We start from the raw sequence: 20,687 nt of genomic DNA, 5'->3' as shown, positions 1-20,687 counted from the left end.
TTCCCTATGGCACGTGAAGAAAAACACATTCTATCATAACCTGATAGTTTACACTTAGAGAGAAGTCCTAAACTCAGAGGCTTTACTTCAAGTATTAGAAGAAGAATCTCCTGCACAGTTGATAAACAAGTGAAGTTTTGTGGGAGTTAGCTTCAAATGTTATACCATCTTCAAAGAAATATTTATCTCAGAAACTTCAGTGGAAAAAAAAATTCCTTTAAGAAATAAATACCTTTTGAGCCAAAGAGCTGTTTGGATATTCCAGTTATCAAGAAACATCTTGAAACTTGTGGAAAACTGTAAAGTAAAACAAACTAATTATTTCCATAATTGCAGAGTATCACAATGTGTTTCATAATTCTTGTGTATAAATTATAAATCCTCCCACCCATATTTGATGAGTTGAAGAAGTTATTTACTCAACTACTTCTAAGCACAGAATATTCTGGAAGTCAATTGACAAGTAGAACATGTTCAAAACAGACTATTTCCCACCCATTTATAAAGGTGTGAACACATAATTTTTTACTTAGAACATATTCACTATCTAAAGGAACAAATATGTAGGAAAAGTTACTGAAATTAAGAGTAACTACCTACATGGGCATGTGGGTTTTTTTTAAAGAACCAGAAACAAACCTCTATTTGCTGGATTCTCAGGTTTGATATTAGATCCCAACGTGTACCTCCATTTTTATCGTAGCCTCTAAAGCCAAACCCCGCTGCATTATTAATTGCATCTGCTGCAATAAGACAGGAAGAAACAAATTAATTATAAACTGTATTACAAATTGTGCATCACACAACATGTAGTTTGTTAAAAACATTTATCGCGTTTTAAAGAATACGTTTATTTTTTCTCTTAAATACTGAGGATCACTTGAACAAACAGAAAACAATCCAAGCAACACTAGATTCCAATTCAAAAACTTGCACAAAAGCATAAGAATGAGAGGTAGCACTAGCTACTTCACAGTACAGATGTTCCCTGTCTCCCATACCACCTACTTAGACTTGCTTGAGCAATCAGACAGAAAAGCAAACTCAATGAGATGCATCAAGACTACAAAACAGTAGCTAGTTGTAATGATTTGAAACAGCAGCTCAATGTTCACATGCATGTCTTTGGTCTTCATTATGCAGCAACAGTGATGCTTAAAGCATAAAGATTAAGTTGTGTGATTCCCTCCATGCAGGTGCACATTCACAGCACCCCACGGAGAGCAGCACAAACCTAACAGACAAAACCAGTAATTTTCTAAGGAGCGCAGAGCTCGTCAAACTTCCACTAATGGCACAAGGCCACTGTTACAACACCTTTGAATGTGAAGTGTTTACAGTGCATGTCAAAGGTCAGATGTTCCAAGCAAACAATATTTTTCCCAAGGAGAAAAAACTGCTACTGTCATCTGGACTATGCAGGAAAATACAAGGGATCTCTACTGCCTGTCAGTGTCACTCATCAGCTTTGTCTGAACTTTGTTAGTTCAGACACTGACATTTCCTCAACTGTATTTTCCAAATTAGGATGGCCACACACAAGGAAATGACATGTCTTTGAATTTATAATATTTTTACTTCCTTATGAAATTTCTTTTAAAAACATTTTTGAAAGTAACAAAATTTGCTGCCTTACATCTGACGTTGCTATGCCAACTTCAAATACTGGGCAATAGTTTCACGCTCAATTAGAAACAGCTGGAAACACAAACACCATCTTTTGCAAGCTAGAATGCAAAGACTGTAACTAGAGTAAGTACTCATTTTACTAACTAGCATTTTAGTATTCATTTTAAGCAATTAATTTCATTAACACTTTTTTTAAGTGTAAAGAATAGTAACGTACAACTCAAAGGTGTGACATCCAGTAAAACTGTTAAAGCCCGTCACATTCTACTCCTACCATTATAAGTTTAGATGTGACAAAGTGGAAGGAAGAAGGCTAACAAACTAGAAGTGCAGAGTTGGCTGGTTTATTTTCTTTGGTATTTACCAGAGGAATGCTAGCTCTACACTGCTAGCAAGTGCACAAAGAGGAATCCACCTGAAGTATTAAAGGCAAAAAAAAGCCCAACTGAAATTATTCGCTTTTCAGATGACAACTACTATTTATAGATGATGATACGGGTGTATAAGAGCACAATATTCAAAAGTATTTATTTCCACAGCAAGCCCCAGAACTACTATATCCAGACTAGCTGAAAGCATTTAATTCATTGACCAGGAATGAAATCAGCAGCTGTAAATGAGTCATGCTGCTCTGCTACCCTAAAGCTTTCTTTATTGCATTGTTCCCACAGATTTTCTCTCAAAAGAACCATCAGACAAATATGTAAAACTGGAGAGGAGGAGGAAGCTGATGAAATCTGTTGTGTGAGCCACTTTCAAGATGTCAGCTTACTGAAATAAAGCATCTTCCTGTTGTACACGTTGTTTTTTTACAAGTAACATGAATGGAAATGCAAAATATTCTTTAAACTGTTCAAGTGTCTTAAATAAGTTACTAAGCATGTTATCCCACCAGTCATTCAAACTTTTAGTAAACAAAGGCTAAAACTGAAGTGTCACCCATCAAATTCTGAAAATGCCACCTACTATTACAACAGTATCATGTACCTGAATTCCAAAGTATTCATTTTCCTTTGTGACTGAATAACATCAAGAAAATTACTGATAACTAACCACAGAAAGAGGTTAAAATTATCTTTGAAGATATGCCAAAAAATAAAGGTATCAAAATAAGTTTTTAAAAAACACAAACAAAAAGAAGGATTGTACATCAGACTAGATTTACTACTATTTTTTCTTTTTTTAAAGTTACTGTTCATTGAAACACTATCACTCGCCAAAAAGAGAGTGATCACTTCTGAACATGAGAGACACTATTCAATGTACTCAATACCTTGAAAGACTTAAATGCAATCAGGTTTTCCTAAGGCCTCAAGAGGGCACTGGCACTTTTTAATACACACTTAAGTGTGCACATCTCAGATAACTCTCAGTACTCTTTGATACTCATCAATGCTCTTTTGGTTATTATTATATTTCTAAGCATGTACTTACCTAAAGTCCATGCAAAATAATACTTGGGTCTGGCAGCCATAAGAGACACATACAGGTAGAAAAACCTTACAGGCCATGATGCTGTAGCTCTGAAGTTATCATCAATGTTGTATTCCACAGGCAAAGTTTTTGTAATAGTCATGTGGAAGAGTAAGGACAGCCCACAGATCAAGAGTTTCTGTGCCACAGCTATCTGAAAATTTAAGGGAGATTCTGTAAGCTTCTTTTTTTTGTTTATCTTTTGGAAATAAAGGAAAGTTATAACATATACATATGTTAATTTTTCAGTAATATATATAATAGCAACTTTAAAATAGTTTATTAAAAAATCTGTTTTATAGAGACTTAAGGAATACTGTTATATTGATTAAGTGGCGAGCATCACTTCCCATGGCCAGCACAATAAATCCAGTCTGACTACAGTGAGTCTCTAAAAGTCCTTTTAATAACCATAGCACCTTTTGCAAGTCAGGGGTTTTTTTCTTATTTTCTTGTCAAATTACTGAAGCAATTAAATTGTTAAGACATCATAACACAAAACATATAATCTAGGACAAAGTAAGATTATTACTGCAGAGATTCTAGAACAATGGCAAAACTTCAGTTTCTTTTCAGGACCCTTTGGCATAATGCAGGTGTTCAATTTCTGCCCAACTCAATACATCACTCATCTCTGTTACGTTATCAAAGCATCTAAATTTTAAACCAACTAAAATACTGAAATGATTTATGAATTTCAGCCCAAAGTTCAGCCAATCAGTTCTAGATAGACCTGTTTTCCCAAGCAGAGTGATCAAGCTACAATGGTACAAATAATATGCTCACAGATATGTCCAAGTGTGTTGTTCAGACAGGACCTACTCAAATTCTCTCAAGACTCAGCTTTGCTATAACCACCACAGTAAAGAGTATGCATCTGCAGCAGGACTTTTCTAAGGTTCTGTTATAAAATATACAGAGCAATATATGCCTGACACTGGCTGCTCCAAGTCACTAGTCTGATCCACATCTGAAGGGCAGACACCATGTTTTGTGAAAGACCTCAGTAACACACTAAAGCAAGCACCAACAAGAGAAGCTTGAGAGCTAATTCATTGAAATGTAATTTTCAAGCTTTTATTTTATGTAATCTCAATATTTAAACATCACTGTTTTAACTTACATTACAATGATACAGATACTGAACTTGACAAGAAAACAATCAATCTACTTTTGTTTGAAGCATGTGAACAAAAATATAACCAGAATCTGTCTGTGCTGCTTCCAGTACACCCACCCAAACTTTTAAAGATAACATCCTGCTTCACTGAGAGTTCAGCTCAACATCTAGTTCCAAAATAAAGGGCACTTTTTTTCCATGATACAGAATGGGGCAGTAAATGTCCAGTTGAAAGCACACACTTTGGCAAGACACACAGTATCAAAGATTCACCCACTTGCACAGATGTAAGAAGTGGTAGAAATTGGTTAAAGAATTAGACTTGGAAAAGCTGTAAAACAGTGAGGGTATTTTTGGATATTGCATATATTTCACTTGGCTCATCTCAGAGAAGATCAGGAATCCCAGCAATTTAAAATGAAACATCAGCCAGATAATTCAGAAGGCAACTACCTATTAATGGTTAAAGCTAGTGCTTAATTATTTATTTCTACTTGCTTTCTAATTAACTTCATTTTAATACGTTATTCTATTACAAGAGTTTAATGTGAAGAGCATTAATTTTCTATGTGTTCCTTTGTTATTCCAGAACTATTAATAATCTCCCTCTTTGCTACAGCAGCAGGAAAGTTCAGTTGGCTTAACACCTTCAGGATCTTCAATAGAAATGTATGTTCACAAAATCAGTTACTACTACAAGTAATGAATCTTTAATTCTGGTATGCAGTATCTGACAAATGAAAAAGTCTGATATCTGCAAGTATCAGAAGGCATCACCCCAAGTTCTGAAGACATTTGCAAGGATTTCATTTTAAGGCCTAAGTTATAATTGCAAGTCGTGTTCAATTCTGCAAGAGGAACAATACTTATAAGCTGGTAGCAGTAACATGTAAATTAAAACCTAAGTATGAATACATAAAATAGGTTCTTTCCATCTGAAGATGACCACAAAGTCTCAAAAAATGTTTTGGCCACTTATAATGTTATCTCTGTTCAAAGACCTGCTTTGTGCCATTGCTTCTATTTGCCAATTTTTCTGTTAGCAAACAGATGGCATTCACCTGCCTATTCAACACCAAATACATTTTGTATTTCTCTGAAGGTTCTTAACTAAATTGTGGTGTTGAAAACACCTCTTTTACAAAAGAGCATCAGGGTTTCAAGAAAATTTATTTTAAGAAAAAATAATGAACTCATACTGTACTCTGCCATAAACACAATTTTTTTTTTTAATTGAACCGCTTCACTCAATAATTATAAATCCCAGCATGCTAATAGCACTTACAGGGATCAGAATCAGGGATAACAGTGTCCTTGGAAAACTGTGGTGGAAATAAATCTCCCACCTCTACAAAGCTGGGGAGCTGCTGTTTCCAGACTGGTTTAAGCAGAGTTTCTGAAGGCCAAGCCAAACACAGGCTGCAATGCAAAGGAGTCCTGCCCTCGCTGCACTCCTTCCCTGCAGGTTTGGCTCGTGCTCCTTAGGCTGAGTCAGATTAGAGAAACAACTCAGATCAAAACCTAATTTTTTGGCATTTTGAGGGGGGGCATTTGTTGTTTGGAAATTTTTTTGGTGGGAAGGTGTGGTGGTATGTTTGGTAGGCTTTGGTGGCTTTTTGTTTTGTTTTTTCATGACAAGTTATTTTCAGACTAATCAAATTATCTGACTCAAACTACTGAAACCAACAAAATCATTGTTCAATTTTTCAATTACCTATTGAAATGCATTTGGTAAAACATTAATTCACTTCCTATTACTTAATTAACCTTCCTTTGCCAAGGCATAAATGGGAAATCACTGAATTGCAGTCACATAGGAGGGTTGGTCAATTTTTACAAGGATGAAGAAATTTGAAGTTTCATTTCATTTACTCTTTTAAGTTTTCAACATAGCAAAATAACTGTCCTGCTAAGGAATTAAAAGACAATAAGATGCAAGATAACTTTGACTTCAGAAGAAGCACAAAATACAAATTATTTTACAACAAAAAGGTAAAAACTGTCTCATCCAGTTTTAATAAACAACTGGGCATATATGTATAAAAATATGAAATATGATCAACACTGGGAAGGGAAAGAGGTACTTAAACTAGAAGACAGTGCCAGGACAAAACTAGATGTGAAAAAATTAGGTTGAAAGCTAGATACGTAATTGGAGAAAGGGGTTCAGGAGCAGCATTCTAATTGAAGAAATAAATGTAAAATACTCACAGAGCTCAGAAATTTTAGCAATAAATTACTGCATAAACATGTTTAACATATAAAAATAGATTTTAAAAAGTAGAGAGGAATCTTCAAAAATTTTATTTGAATGAGCTTGTTCTTGATTTGATAAAGAATCAGTGCATAATACATAATTTTGAACCGTATTAAAGCACATTATTCTGGAGAGGTTGGTACCTCAGACAAAAACTACAGATATTTAATCAAAAACATTATAACCTGTAGGAAGTTTCTGCATAATAAGCAAGAAAGCAGATATCTGCTGACAGGAATCTTGTATTTTAAGGGTAGCCATAATAAAAAGAAACTTACAAAGACAGATATTAATTTCTGAGAGTTGACACCACTTTGAGCACCAACAACTGATAGCTTGCAAAAAGGCACAATAGGAGGGATATAAGAAGTAAGTTTTAATACGGTGACTTGATTCATTTAACATGCAATGAACACAGCAAAAGTACTAATCCAAGTTAACATCATGCAGTGAACACACAGTATAGAGGAGGAGGCTGGCATGAACTACTTCAGTTATGTAATTGTATTTAACAAGAAATGAAACTTACTGTAACTCAGCTCAAGAATTCTTTTTTATTTATGACATTAACATTTGCTGATCCCCACTACATTTCAATTTTTTGAGTTACCTAAAAATTTATTCTTCTTGAAATAATAACAAATTTAAAGTACTAATATAAACTCAATGGTATTTAAACACTCTTCTAGAACAAGACAAAGATTATTTTAATTGATACAGCAAATGCAGTAAAATTGTGTCATTCATCTTTCTCCAAAAGCATACAATACTCACTGGTGTTATAAAATGCAGCCAGATTTCTCTAACACCAGTTGGGAGATGAAGTATCAGCAACATAAACAGCTTCTCTTTGTTTTTATGTCAAAAGCTAATGCAGCATAAATTGCAAAAGTTTCAAGCATCTTAAGAGCAAATATTTTTAAGGAAAACCACTTACCTAAAAGAAGCAGCTGTCATAGGTTTATATTTATTTCTATTGACCTTGTCCATATTACTAGCAAGATTATGTGGTAAAAAGCCAGGAAGTCCTATCAGGCAATCAGTGGGTGTGTGTCCAGAAGTACTGATACAAGCAGGTCTGGTTTACCTCCATTCATTTGCAATAATTTCACTACATAACACTTTTCTGCAGAAATAGGATTTTAGTACACAAGACTTTACTGGGCCAAAACAATGTTTAGAAACAGAAGTGCCTGTGACTTTGTCAATACAACACATCAAAGCACAGCATGGGCCATGTGATGTTGATCTACACAAGGAATTCTCTGTGTCTTTCACCCTTCCTATGTTGCACAGCTCACTTGTGTGAGCTCATATGCTCTGTCAATTTGTGGAGCTCCTTCAAGTGTTATCATCCTCCAGCCATGAGTTTAGATTCCAGCTGTGCAAGTTACCACAATCACACAAGATGGGTAGAACGGAACATGCAAAGAGTCCTCACCCACTTTCCAAGGACGGAAGTGGTTGGAGATGCCCCAAGTGATTGGGATGCACTCCCTGCTGGCCCAGCTGTGGCGCCATAACCTCTGATGGTAGGACAAGACAAGCAGCTACATGTGGGAACGCCTCCATCTGCTCCAGCAACAGCTGTTCTCACAAGATAAGCAGAACAAGGGCAACGGGCTGGAATTAGCAAAAGCCATCCATGTGAAGTGTTCCAATTGACCCCATGATAATTCTGCCTATTATGTGAAGTAAGAATTATCTTAGGCACATATAAATTTAAATGCCTGATACATTACTATTTAAGACAATATGAAAAGAGTGAAAAAATAATATTCAATACTCTGGGCATTAACCTAATTGGACTAAATTTTAAAAGTAACAAGTTTGTGAGCTTTTGATTTAAATTCAGGTCATACAATCTCTCCTGTAAGGCATGATCAACTGGATTACCTTCTCTATGCATTTGGTCTCTTCTCCAATAACAAACCAAAGGAAAAAAAAAGACTTATGTGTCTTGAAGTATTGTTCATAGTGTTATGGCTAGTACATCTTTTACTACACCTTCAGATCAAAATCCTCCTTTAATACCTCACTACATGACTGCAAGCATGAAAAATGAAACTATTTCTACGACTTTTTCAATTTGTTACATAGGACTGGTTTTTTGTGCACAGTATATGCTTTGAAGTGAACATGCATGAACAGTTTTAATTTAAAAATGGCTTTTTACCACATAAGCTTGTTAGGAAGCTCCAAATTAATCTGCTTTTATCCACAAGATCGAGACTGGAATCCATGTAGAAAACCTGCCTTTAAAAAATAAGCATATAACTTTTTGAACAGGGAACTATTCCGTTGATGAATGAACTCCAGATTCAGCTCAGCAGTTATGCCTGTAAATGAAGAGTGCAAACCAAGCTTTCCATGCAATGATTCCATAAGCATCAGCACTGCAAGAGTCATACATCTTACATTTGGGGAAGGATCCGTTTGTTCATACTTTGTATCTTCCTTCCCATTTGCTTCAGACTGTTGCAGTTGGTATGATCTGCCTTCAATGAAAGTAATATAGTCTTTGTAAGAGCATAACGGGCCTGCCAGGATACCCATGAAATTACAGTTGTAACTTAAATACTCCAGTAGACTTGGCATGCGTCTGTAATTCAAAGACAAGCAACTCGTGAGATGGATTGTGTAGTTCTTCAGGATTTCCACAGTAGGAAAAGTCATACTCCATACTATTGCTCCCTCTAACTGCAGTAAAAACCACATGGACAAGAGCAGTTTGTGTCTTTTGGAATCACAGTTTGAAACATTCTACACACAGCATTTCTTTCCAGTCCATACTGGGCATTTTGAGACAGACCTCCTGAACTCTACTGAGTCTCTCCTTGCCCAGCAGAGGTGTTTGACTGAAGCTGAGCCCGAGGAAGGAAAGGGAAGGCTGTTTTCCTAAGTGTTCAACTGTATAAAGTTCTCTATTTTCCCCTCAACAATTGAATCAATAAACAAAGGTTTGGGTTAACTGGCAATAATTTCAATTAAAGCAAATGTCTCAACATTCTCTTGCCCAAAGCAACATACTATTTTCAAGTGTCCTGAATAAAAAACTGAGAAAAGGCAAGTTCAATAGTGAAAAACAGAATTTAACAATGTTTCTTCACCAGCTACTTCATATGCGTACTGTTTACTAGCCTCCTATCTGATAAAGCATTCATTTGCATAGACTGCATAGAACTTAGAATGTTTTTTTCTAAATAACTACAAAATCTACTCCTTAGTGATATTTTTCAGAACAGGTGTACAAATTAAACTAAAAATATATCAAAACATGGATCTGTTTTACATGAGCTTGTAAACTCTGTCTTGAACTTGAGCCATAGAAACTGCACAGAGCATTAAGAAAATACACAAAACATCCCCAAAGCAGAATGTCTGAAAGCCTACCTTACAGCCAAACACCTCTGTGATGGAGTCAAGTCTTCATTTTTCCGAAACATTCCTAGGGAAGAGGACAAGAAAAAGAAAAAAAATAAAGAAAACCTAAATCCCCCACATTTTAGTCAGCAGCACAAGCCTCATGCTGCAATGTAATTTCTCAATGCCTCAAGCAATTTCAGAGCTATTATGTCACATAACATTTTTGCTGGAGTGAGATCAAACAATTCTTACTGAGAAAATTACAAACTCTCATATGTTCAGTTATATCCAGCAGTGTATAAATGTGAAATCACGTGGATTTCAGGAAAGTATTAAGACAACTCGAAGTGTTAACAAAAAACAATTCTCCTACATTAATTGAGACGTCAAAGTCTACAGGTTTTAAAACCCTTTATTTCCAATTCTGGAAACAGGACAAGCCCCAAAACAGACATTGTCATAGCCATAGTCACTGCAGTATCAATGCATAAAACGAACACAGTCCAAGAGAGATTTCAGCAATTGGAAACTTACAGCAGACCTCAAGTAAAGGCTGTGACCAAGCTCCAGTGAAGCAGGTAAGACAGCAAAGGGTGCACAGCCTTTTTCCTGAGCGCTAACAACAAGTTCTCACCCCTGCTAGCAGAAGGGGGCAGTCCAAGTTCAGCATCCAGAGTGAGTTTACCGTCTTGCTATATTTCTGAAATGCTGGCAACCTACCCCTAAAAAATAGTCTTCAAAATCTGTACTCTCATGAAAGAGAAAAGTGAAAAATAAGACTTTCAACATTTCATTTATTATGAAACACACTAATTCAGGGGAACAAAAAAAGTAAGAGCTCCCTCCTTCAGACAGCCCTGGCTAATACCAGGCATCCCTGCCTGCCAGAATGACCACTTCAGCTCCTCCTGCAGCCTTCTCTAGTGGCTCAGACATTCCCACATGCAGCCATTTCCTGCTGTTCGTATGTGCATTTGTTCTTTGCCAATGCAAGTATTAAAAACTTTATCCACATAGCTTCCTAAAGCAAATCAAATTTATGGGATCACACTTCAATTATCGTCCTCCACAGCAGTGCTTAAAACCCAGCAGCCAATTTCTAATCAAGTTTGACAAAAGAGCAGAGCAATATAAATATGAAATCCTAATGTGCTTTACAAAAATAGGTGTTTCTATAGAAGACAGTCCTCCTGTCATAGAAAGGTTGCCTTCAATCCCACTCCTTGATGCTAGTAAAATCCACAGAGGGGAGCCCTTATACTTGATCCAAGGTAAGTTTCAACTGGAGCCAGGTTTTTTTTAGATATCAAAATCAGTCAGCCTTGTGACAAAAAAAAAGATTGAGGAGCTGAGGGCAAGTAAAAGCTAATTTAATTCTATGACTCATGGAAACACTTGTTTACAAAGAAGGAAATTCTGTTGTCTTAGTGTGTGACTCCAGTGTGGCCATGATCTACACACACTTATGACTTCAAAACCACACTTTAGCTGAGACTACAGAGGGAGTTACCAACTTGCCACCTCCTCTCTTTCAATATGGCCTGGGAAAATGCCTTCCTTGGTCCTGATCCTTCACAGTCAAAAGTTATCTTCATTCAGACTCATTCAAGGCAAGAAACTGAAGAACAAATTATCACCCCCTAACTTCATGCACACCTTTGATGCCTGAGGTTTTAGCTTTTATATTTTCCAGATTCTGTGCTTCTTTAGTGTGTGGGTCTGGGCTTCATATTAGGGGATGGTAAGCTCTCTTCACAGAGTAGGGAGACAAAACAATTCCTTCTCTAACTGGGGACCAAGGACAGCCAACCCAGATCTCAGGCCTGAGAGCATAAACAGCGGTGGACTGAAGAGAAAAAAACAAGAAGGGACTTAATGGGCTAAAGCTGTAATTGGAAAATTAACTCCAATATGCTAATGGACCAGAACTTATAAAAGTGTGAGACCCCGTGCCCGGTCGTTCATTTGTGTGACCATTTTGGGTTCATCTTGGGTGTAGCCCTGGCTGGGCTCTTGTGCTGCCCAGGGTGTAACCACTGAGGCCTCCTTATAAATACCTACTTCATTCTTTAGCTCTGTCTAGCCTCTGTTCTAGGCCAGCCTTCACAAGGCATCACCTTCTCTTCCTCATAATTTCCTTTTCAAATCTTCTCCTTGGTTCTGTAGCAACAACTTTTATGCTGATAAAGGTACTGAATAAAAAATGTGGAAGAAGCATTTTGAAAGATTCTGTAACCTGTAAGGCCATAATATTACAGGTCCCAGGTAGTGAATCTCTGAATTTAATACAAACAGAAATTTAACACAAAGACACCTGTGGATGGATGTAGATCCCACTGCATAGCTAGTGAATTGTCTCATACAGAGCCTTCAGTCTCTCACAGCCCACACAATGTAAACTGCCTGGAGCAGGAGCCTCCTTTGCCATTATATTCCACAAAAGTATTCTACCCTGAAGTCAGAAAGAGGAAGCGATCCAAATGAACTTGCATAAAGCCAGATTAGTCATTAAATAAAAGTAATTAGTCAAATGAAATATTTCATATTGCAAACATGTGACGAAAAAGGAGGAAAGAACCTCAAACCTGAAAGAGATTAATCTAACCACTGAAATATGATCCATGGTTTTGGAGAGGTAGAAGGAAAGAAATGGTCTATTTAAAACAGGTTTTAGTTATATACATACATACGAAGTTATTTAAGGTCCAAATAACTTTGTGAGCAATGCACTTGCTGTCTAAAATATACTGCATCCAAGTGCACCTCCACTAATTTTTCATTTCCCTATCTCACAAAGGTTTCCCTCCAGCCAGCAGATTCTTTGAGGTCAGGTTAGTGGATTTCCCGTTTTGTTGGGTTTTGTTTTTTTTTTTAATGCCTTCTGAGTGCCTTGAAGGCCCATTTATCATCTTAGCACAGCCTGCAAGAACATGATCATCTCTGTCATATTCTTGAAAGCTTTCAGGAAGCTACCATTAAGATTTTTTGAATCACAGAAAATAAACATGGAAAAGGTGCTCTTACATAGCTGCTTATTCAATATAAGATGAATTAATGAATACACAATGACTACTTCCCAGGCCCATGGGAACACAGACCTGATAAACCACAGCTGTTCTCTACCTACTACACCTGGAGATGAAGAACTCCCACTTCAGCAGCACACTGCTGCTAGGGAACTCATGAGGTTTTGTAGCCTTCCTCTGGGGATTTTAAGAATTCTTTCTTCTGTCCTAAAGCAAGGTACTACCACAACAACTGCAACTCCTTCTTACTACCAAATCACACAGCAGAGATTAGAGAAAATGGGTTTTATTGAACATCTGTTAGACAGGTGAAGCAATTTAGTCACTCAGCAACTGTAACTCCATCTACTCATCTGTAAAGCAGGAAATACTCCTATGTTCCTTCCTTGGTAAAAGGATTATGTAAATCATCAGTAAAAAAAAATTTCCCAAGTGGCTTACATCATGAGGAAGTTGAGTCTTTACATTCCTTCTCAAGAGCCCATATGCTAATGGTAACAAACCCTTAGGCACACACCACTGTCCTGCCACACAGACTTTATTACAGGATATCATGACTGCTTCTGAGCTCTCACTACAACAGTGTTTACAAATACATCACCCCAGCTTTGTGGTTAAACTTACCCACTTTTGTATTTCTATGGAAATCTGGCTAATCAGTAACTAAAAATGCCTAGACATAGGATTATATATTAATAATAAACATAGATCCTATCACAGGCTCTGTTGCAATTATAGTACATTTTTGTAGTTCTGAAATGAATCACCAGCTGAGCCCAAATTCTTGTTGTTATTAAAACATTTTAAGATCCAAAGACAGACAATAACAGTTTTAGTTGTTATTGCCACACTGGCAGCAACAAAGGCAAATAGGTAGAATGCTCACTGAGTAAAATTGAAAAAACCTACAAAGAAAGCAAGAATATTTACAAGTCTTCATATCCAGAGAGCCATACAAGCAAAACACAGGCACAAAACTATACCTGAAAATTTCGAAGGGGAAAAATACAATATAACTTTAACTGCTAAGGACACTTATTATAAAAAAAATGTTTGGTAAGTGATACTGAAACAATCACCATATTGTCACTATCATAACAGAGAGCACATTAAAAAAATAAATGAAAATCAAGAGGTAGATGGAGACAGAGCATTAAAAGGAAATCCTAACCATAATAAGAAAGCAACAAGTTACCAAATAAAAACCCCAAAACAGCACCACACCATGGCAGTTTCGCTGATATAATTAACAGAAATATTAGAAAGCAATGTTTTTTGTTAAACAGCTGCAAATTTTTTATTCTAATAAAAATAAAATTCCTTTTTCTCCCTTAACTCTGTTACTTGCCTGAAGTGTTGCATAAATAAATCTAAATCTTGCCATAAGGAATTAATATGGACATCAGCAGTTTCCAAATTACATAAAAAACATTTCTGCCTTTAGAATATACACATGAGATGCCAGGGGTAATCAGCAAAAAATGCAAAGCAAATGTTAACACACTGACTACTCATTTTTGGCATTGCTCATTTGAGTGACAAGGAACTGCAAGGTAAGAACTATCAAAGGTTGAAGTTCAAAACGTAAATCAGAATACATGAAAGGCATACTCCAAATCTCTTCAGGTGTAAGTTTGTGATCCATGGAAACTTCTGGAATGTTTGTATTATACAGCAAGCTTAAAGTACAGTACCACAGAATAGGCTGAATTGGAAGGGACCCCCAAGGATCATCAAGTCCAAATTGCATGCAATTTGCATTTTATTTCCCTGCTTAAAAAAATTCCTCACAGTAAGAGCAAAGGGTCTAACAGTTATAGGGGTAGCTGTTCTTTGTGTTTGGGATTCCGTACTAGTTTTCAGCTTGGAATCAAGCATATCCACTTAGCTAGACAGACACTTGAATATGCAGCACAAATGAGTGGTCTTTGTGGCTACACTCACTTCACTCCAGGACCTTCAAATGAAACCAGCTGAAGACAACAAACTGGCTGCCATGGAAAGATCAAGTCCAGAAGACTGGCCTTTACCAAAAACCAACCGAGCTACCACTGGAATCTTGAAGTTTACCAGCAACTTCCAACACAGCAACATTTTTTTCTGGCTGTTTATTTTCATTACACTCCTTGAATGTACTGGTAAAAAAATAAGTGAAGAAAATAAAGTAACTGGTGTTGAATATAGCCAAGCTGATGTGACTAGAGGCTCAGAGTGCCATTAATCACTTAAAATTATTTGCAACATTATCTCCTCTCCTGTCCCTATATCTCTAAGTAATTTCCAGTGGAAGCATGTACTTTTGTACAGTGAACAAAAGCCCACTGACAGCAGGGCTTGTTTCATTAATTTTTCATGAAGGACCCCTTTTAGGTTGTCTAAGATTTAAAAATTTTGCTTGAATGCAGTCTTAAGTCTCCCCTGCACATATTTTCTTATCATCTCATGACACCAGACTATCAGCTGCTTCTGAACTCACACTGGTCACATCAACTTTTGAAAGTCATGTTCACAACTGCAACTGTGATCATCCAACTCAAGGAATCTGCTAAACTGCAGACACAACAGAGAAATTTTTCCAATATACTGTTAGTTACTACTCAAGGGCCTACAAAGAATTTAGAGGTCAATGAGCAACAAAATGTCAAGACTTACACTAAAAAATCAGTGCAAAAAGAAATCCAGAAGAAAATACAAATTACCTGAATTAATTTAAGTAGGAAAAAAATCTAGTCTAGTTCATGATGAAAGTTAAGAATAGAGCTGACTAAATGAAACATGTCTCAAGATTGCCAGGAACACTCACATGCTTGTTCCACACCACCACTCCACTATTTGTGCATGATGTCAGCAAATTCAGAATAGCTCTTTCCCCTAGCAAAATAATAGTAAGAGGAAGCATTCATGCTTGATACTAGAACTATTACTTCCTTATAATAACCTGCTTCCACTAACTTGTGTTCTCTGTACTTCAGCTGATTATAGATTGCAAAATTACTACTTCTCAATATATTTTCTCTGGAAGGTGAACATCAATGTCATTGACCAACTAAATAAGCCCAGCATTATTTATTTTCATTCATACAAAAATACTTTATAAAGGTCTTTTCCCAACTTTTCATATTCCTGAAAGTTTTTGCCCACAGGCTTCTCTAGACAGTGCCACTTAACAGGAAGAGAAAAAAAAACTAAACACCAAGAGCACTAAAGCCAGGATGCATTTGAGACAGAAACACATTGAACTTCATGCACGATGTTAGTAAGCAATATCAGAACAGCAGGTGGCTTCATCCAGGTGTCTACACTCCCAAATCTTCAGCTGACATCTGCAGCTCCAAGTGATTCAAGCTAATTGGACGGATTTATGAGATGACATTTTCAAACTTGAAAATGAAAATTACTCCTTTGAATTTCGAGGTAACTAAAAACCCAGTATCCTACCCATGAAAGCCAACATTAGGATTCATTGTCACAACTAGGGCCTACTTATCTGATAGATACGTCTGACAGAAGACATAAACATAATTAGATAATCTCTACAGCAATCTGTTAACTGTGAGTGTAATTATGATACTAAACAAAATTAAACACACAAAGGTTTCATAAAAATCAGCATATATGGCACAAACAAGGGAAGTGCTCAAGAATTAGCATTTTAAAACAAAAGGTGCTCAACAACTGAAATGACATGTGCTTTTTCTATCCATCTGTCAGCAACAGAGGTCTCTAATCTGGAAGTTCTTTAGTTAACTCTCACAGTCAATACCTCAACCCAAAAGAATATCATTGTTCTTTACACACTGACTCCAGAAGTGTCACTGGTCTTCTGATAAGTCATATCTTCTGCGTTTTTAGAGCTTCTGTAGAGTCCAAGCAACATTTCTCAGGCCTTTCATTAATAAGCATCAGTGAAACAACTCAGACACAGAAATTTATTTTGCCTTGAAACACAAAATTGGTCCAAAGTAATTGACTGACTCACAATGAACTTTGGTAAAATTTATTTTGTATGTAAAATTAAACACAGTAAAGAAATCTTACCATCATGAATCTCAAATGCCAAACTAGTGATCTTCTGTGTAATTATCATCATTGGACTGTCAAGAAAGAAAAAGGGAAGAAGAACAATTCAGATACAAATTCAGGATTTTCTTTCACTTATAAATACCAGGGGAAGTTTATGTTAGGAGTCCAGGTTAACTACTCTAAGCTGGAACATCTCCAATGCAAGAACAAAGTGTTTAGTTTATTCACTCAAACCATTGCAGTTTTCAATGCAATGAGAAGAATTCAAGCCTTAAATGCAGTATTTGATAACGCCTGTTTTTTATTGCTGCATTAGTTCCACAAATACAGCTGCAGTGTTTCTTATCTATTTTTTACTAACATAATTTATTTTTTTTACAGGGAAAAGAGTAAAGAAGAAAGGACAAAGCAAGTATATTCATTAAAAGATACAGCAGCAGTAAGCAAAGGATAAGAAAATTATAACAAAGTTGAATATTAAACTTTTTGAAAATTAAAATAAGTTATTTAGCTATGCAGACCACTTCCATGGTTTCTACTAACACCTGATTCTATCTTTGATTTTTCCATCAAGAGTTATAATTTGCTCCAAGTAAACATACCTGGCAAAACAAAAACCCATCATAATTATGCTGGCTCAAACAGAGTTCACTTTGTTCTGAATTTAGAACACTTGAGTGAATCTTCAGCTGTCCAAGAAATATTCTGCCCTGGCTAGCCAAGTCTGTTTTTGTACCGGGAAATTGTACCATTTTCATAGTATCAAAGAGTTTTGCCTGATGTGAATCTCAACATTATGAACCACCTCCCTGGGGTAGGGAAGCAATGGGGAATGCATAAAGTAAACTACTACAATTTAGAAATTTAATTTGGAAATCAGATCTCAAAAAACACATCAGGGGTTGAATTTACCTAGAAGTATCTGAGCTGGACACAAAAAAAACCCAAACCAAAAACAACCAACAAAAACCAAAAAACCCTCACAATAAAATAATAATGCTGTACAATGGACACTTAGTTTTGTTCACATCTTGAGTGCACTTGGCATTTTTATAATATATTAAATTGGCACAGAAACACAAATCCAAAAGCCATCAAGTCCTCCTTCTTTAACAGGGCTACACCAGTATTTTGCCATATGGTTCAGTCCATCAAATTGATTTTCCTTTTAGGGAATGACTAAAATGGTTTCAAAGCACACAATTATTTCCAGTCCTCAAAATGCAATCAGGGGGAAAAAAATCTGTGGTACTACCAGTGCCCCAAAATCCTGATATCAAGACTAGAGTGACACATATGACTAAAATGGTTTCAAAGCACACAATTATTTCCAGTCCTCAAATGCAATCAGGGGAAAAAAATTCTGTGGTACTACCAGTGCCCCAAAGTCCTGATATCAAGACTAGAGTGACACGAGGGTCATAAAGGAAGAAGACTAAACAGGAACAGATAGTCTGGTAAATCCCTCATACCTTTTTCTAGCATTTAATCTGTAGGCCTGCCTGGTGCTGGCAGAAATCCCCAACTGACTCTAAACATAATGGGTTTTGCTTCTGTAAGCAGACATGTGACAGCATGGGTCCTGCCTGGTGGAAGGATGGAGTCCAGGAGGAACTCAGTCAGCCCTTACATTAATTCCAGCTGATAAATCTGTCATTGTTATCATAGCAGACCCTGGTATTCTTTTTTTTTTTTTTCTCCTGAAGTGGCTATTCCAGTATCATCAAATATTTGGCCGAAAACCAAAAATCTAGACACTAAAAGAGGAAGAGTCTTTCCTGGCACAGTGAGGCTGTGAAGCAGGATTTTAACAATCCCTTTTAGGTGCTGGCAGAAAGGCAAAGGAGGCAGCTGGGATCTGTTAGTACTGCAGCCAGGACCACACAGCTCTGCACAAGTGATTGCATTAGCTCTAGCATGAGGTGTCCCCATCTTCCTCCACTGTCAGTGCACTGAGACCTTCCTTCACATTTTGAGCAGATTTTCTCAGCTTGGCCACCTCAGGCAAGCACTGCATGCTAGGAGAAGTATCTAGGTAAACACACATTAAAGCTCTTTTGGGGCTAACCACTATACAAATTCATGCTAACATCTTTAGAAGAACTTGCTCATACTAAAGCTCAGCAGCTAGTTAGACAACTTTAGGGTTTTTTTGAGCTTACTCTCTTCTCCCAGAACCAGAGAAAGTTTTCTTTCTCTCCTGTTTTGGAAGTAATCTCTGTCTCGCATCAAGGGAACATATCCAGTGTATGCCAAAGATTTAATGTGATACGCATACATCAAGCTCCCAAACTGGCACATGAAAGAGTGGTTTAAATCTACCACCTCAAACATACAGAGAGTTGGATCTAGGCTTCAGAACAGTTCTGTCCAGAGCACAGAGCTCATAAATCATAGAATGGTTTGGGTTGGAAGGGACCTTGAAAATCATCTCTCTCCATCATCCCTGCCCTGAGCAGACACCTTCAATTAGATCAGGTTGCTTCATCCAATCTGGCCTTAAACTTCTCCAGGGATGGGATGTGGGAATATTCGGATGTGTTCAGACCTAACAGAAATCTCTGAGCTACCACCAAACCATCAGAGCCACATCTGAAAGCAGTACAGTCCCATCTGAGCAATGGCGTGCTCAAGCTCTACTAATTGTTTTGAGAATGAGAACAATGAAGTGCAATTGCACAGTCAGTTTAGAACTTTGATCACTGCCAGGGTTGTACGCTCTGGCCCTACAGTGAACTGGAAGGGACAGCATCCGGATTACAGTTTCACTAGTAATGGTGAAATTAAGTTCAACATCAGTAAATCCAGTGTCTTTATGCATATGACTGTGCTGCAAGCTCTCATTACAGCCAGTGGAGATGGATTCCAGAGTCAGGGGCATCTGATGAGTGACCCAGTTCACGCTCAGGTACACACTTAGTGGTGGGTCAGCTGAAACGCCCTCCAGCCTCCACTGTCCACACCGATCACATCTCTGCTGACTACAATTGGAACTTGGATATCTGGCTTGAAGGCAGACACTTGGATGTAAGACAAATGTAGAAAGATGTTTTAGAAGGTAAGAAGATAAAGATGACAGAAAAGATGAACTCAACCATAAAAGCTTTTGGCTTCAGCCTACGAGTTAATTTTCTGGACTACAGGCCTGTTACCAATAAAGACTGAGAAGTAACAAGGCTAACAAGCACAATTTCATCAAATGTTATGTTAAACTACAGAGACCACTGCCACTCACAGCATCCCTGGAAAGAACTTAATGCGTTATTTTAAGCAGACTAGCAAATACTCCTCATCTCTTTTTTTTCCCGTCCAGAATACATACTCTCCTTTAAATTAACAAAAGCACTATCACAGCAACAAACTTGTTTTTAAGAAATGCTGTACTTCACTTCTCTGTGTCTGCAGCAGAAAGAAGAATTACCAATATGGTGGGTTTTTTGGTTTTTTTTTTTTGCCCATTTAATTCTGTTTTGCTCCTATACAGTTCAAGTCAAATATAGGTATAAGTTCATGAGATAATGAGGGCACACAGAGACAAAACCTTTCTGTTTCCAAGCTCTCTGTGACTACCTCAACACCCAGGGGCCTGTCTCCTTAGCTTTCTCCTTCTGGAACATCTAACATAAAAAGAAAAAAAGAAAGAAACTAAAAGTTAAATTCCATAAAACGTTCAGATTTTTCTCAAAAAGTGGTATTAGACTGTGCCAGGCAACCAAGTACACCAGACACAATTCAAAGTTCATCATGTCTCAAGGATGGTAGCAGACACTTTAATGGAAAAATCAAAGAGAAA

At 37.0% G+C, this 20,687-nt stretch overlaps 1 protein-coding gene across 1 annotated transcript in view; it reads right to left on the bottom strand.

Moving 5' to 3' along the window:
• The window catches only part of MBOAT2 (membrane bound O-acyltransferase domain containing 2), a 92,633-nt gene that overhangs the window by 14,060 nt on the left and 57,886 nt on the right, over positions 1-20,687 (bottom strand). The window contains exons 5-10 of the mRNA XM_041421799.1: positions 16,910-16,965; positions 9,873-9,927; positions 8,898-9,081; positions 3,064-3,256; positions 640-743; positions 233-297 (exon numbers count right to left, since the gene is read on the bottom strand). Of these exons, the coding sequence (XP_041277733.1) occupies positions 233-297; positions 640-743; positions 3,064-3,256; positions 8,898-9,081; positions 9,873-9,927; positions 16,910-16,965 (657 nt within the window). The remainder of the gene's footprint in view (positions 1-232; positions 298-639; positions 744-3,063; positions 3,257-8,897; positions 9,082-9,872; positions 9,928-16,909; positions 16,966-20,687) is intronic.

This window comes from Onychostruthus taczanowskii, unplaced genomic scaffold, assembly GCF_017590055.1.
Source record: "Onychostruthus taczanowskii isolate IOZ18803 unplaced genomic scaffold, ASM1759005v1 scaffold11, whole genome shotgun sequence".
Classification (NCBI taxonomy): Eukaryota; Metazoa; Chordata; class Aves; order Passeriformes; family Passeridae; genus Onychostruthus; species Onychostruthus taczanowskii.
This window is presented reverse-complemented; position numbering and strand designations above follow the sequence as displayed.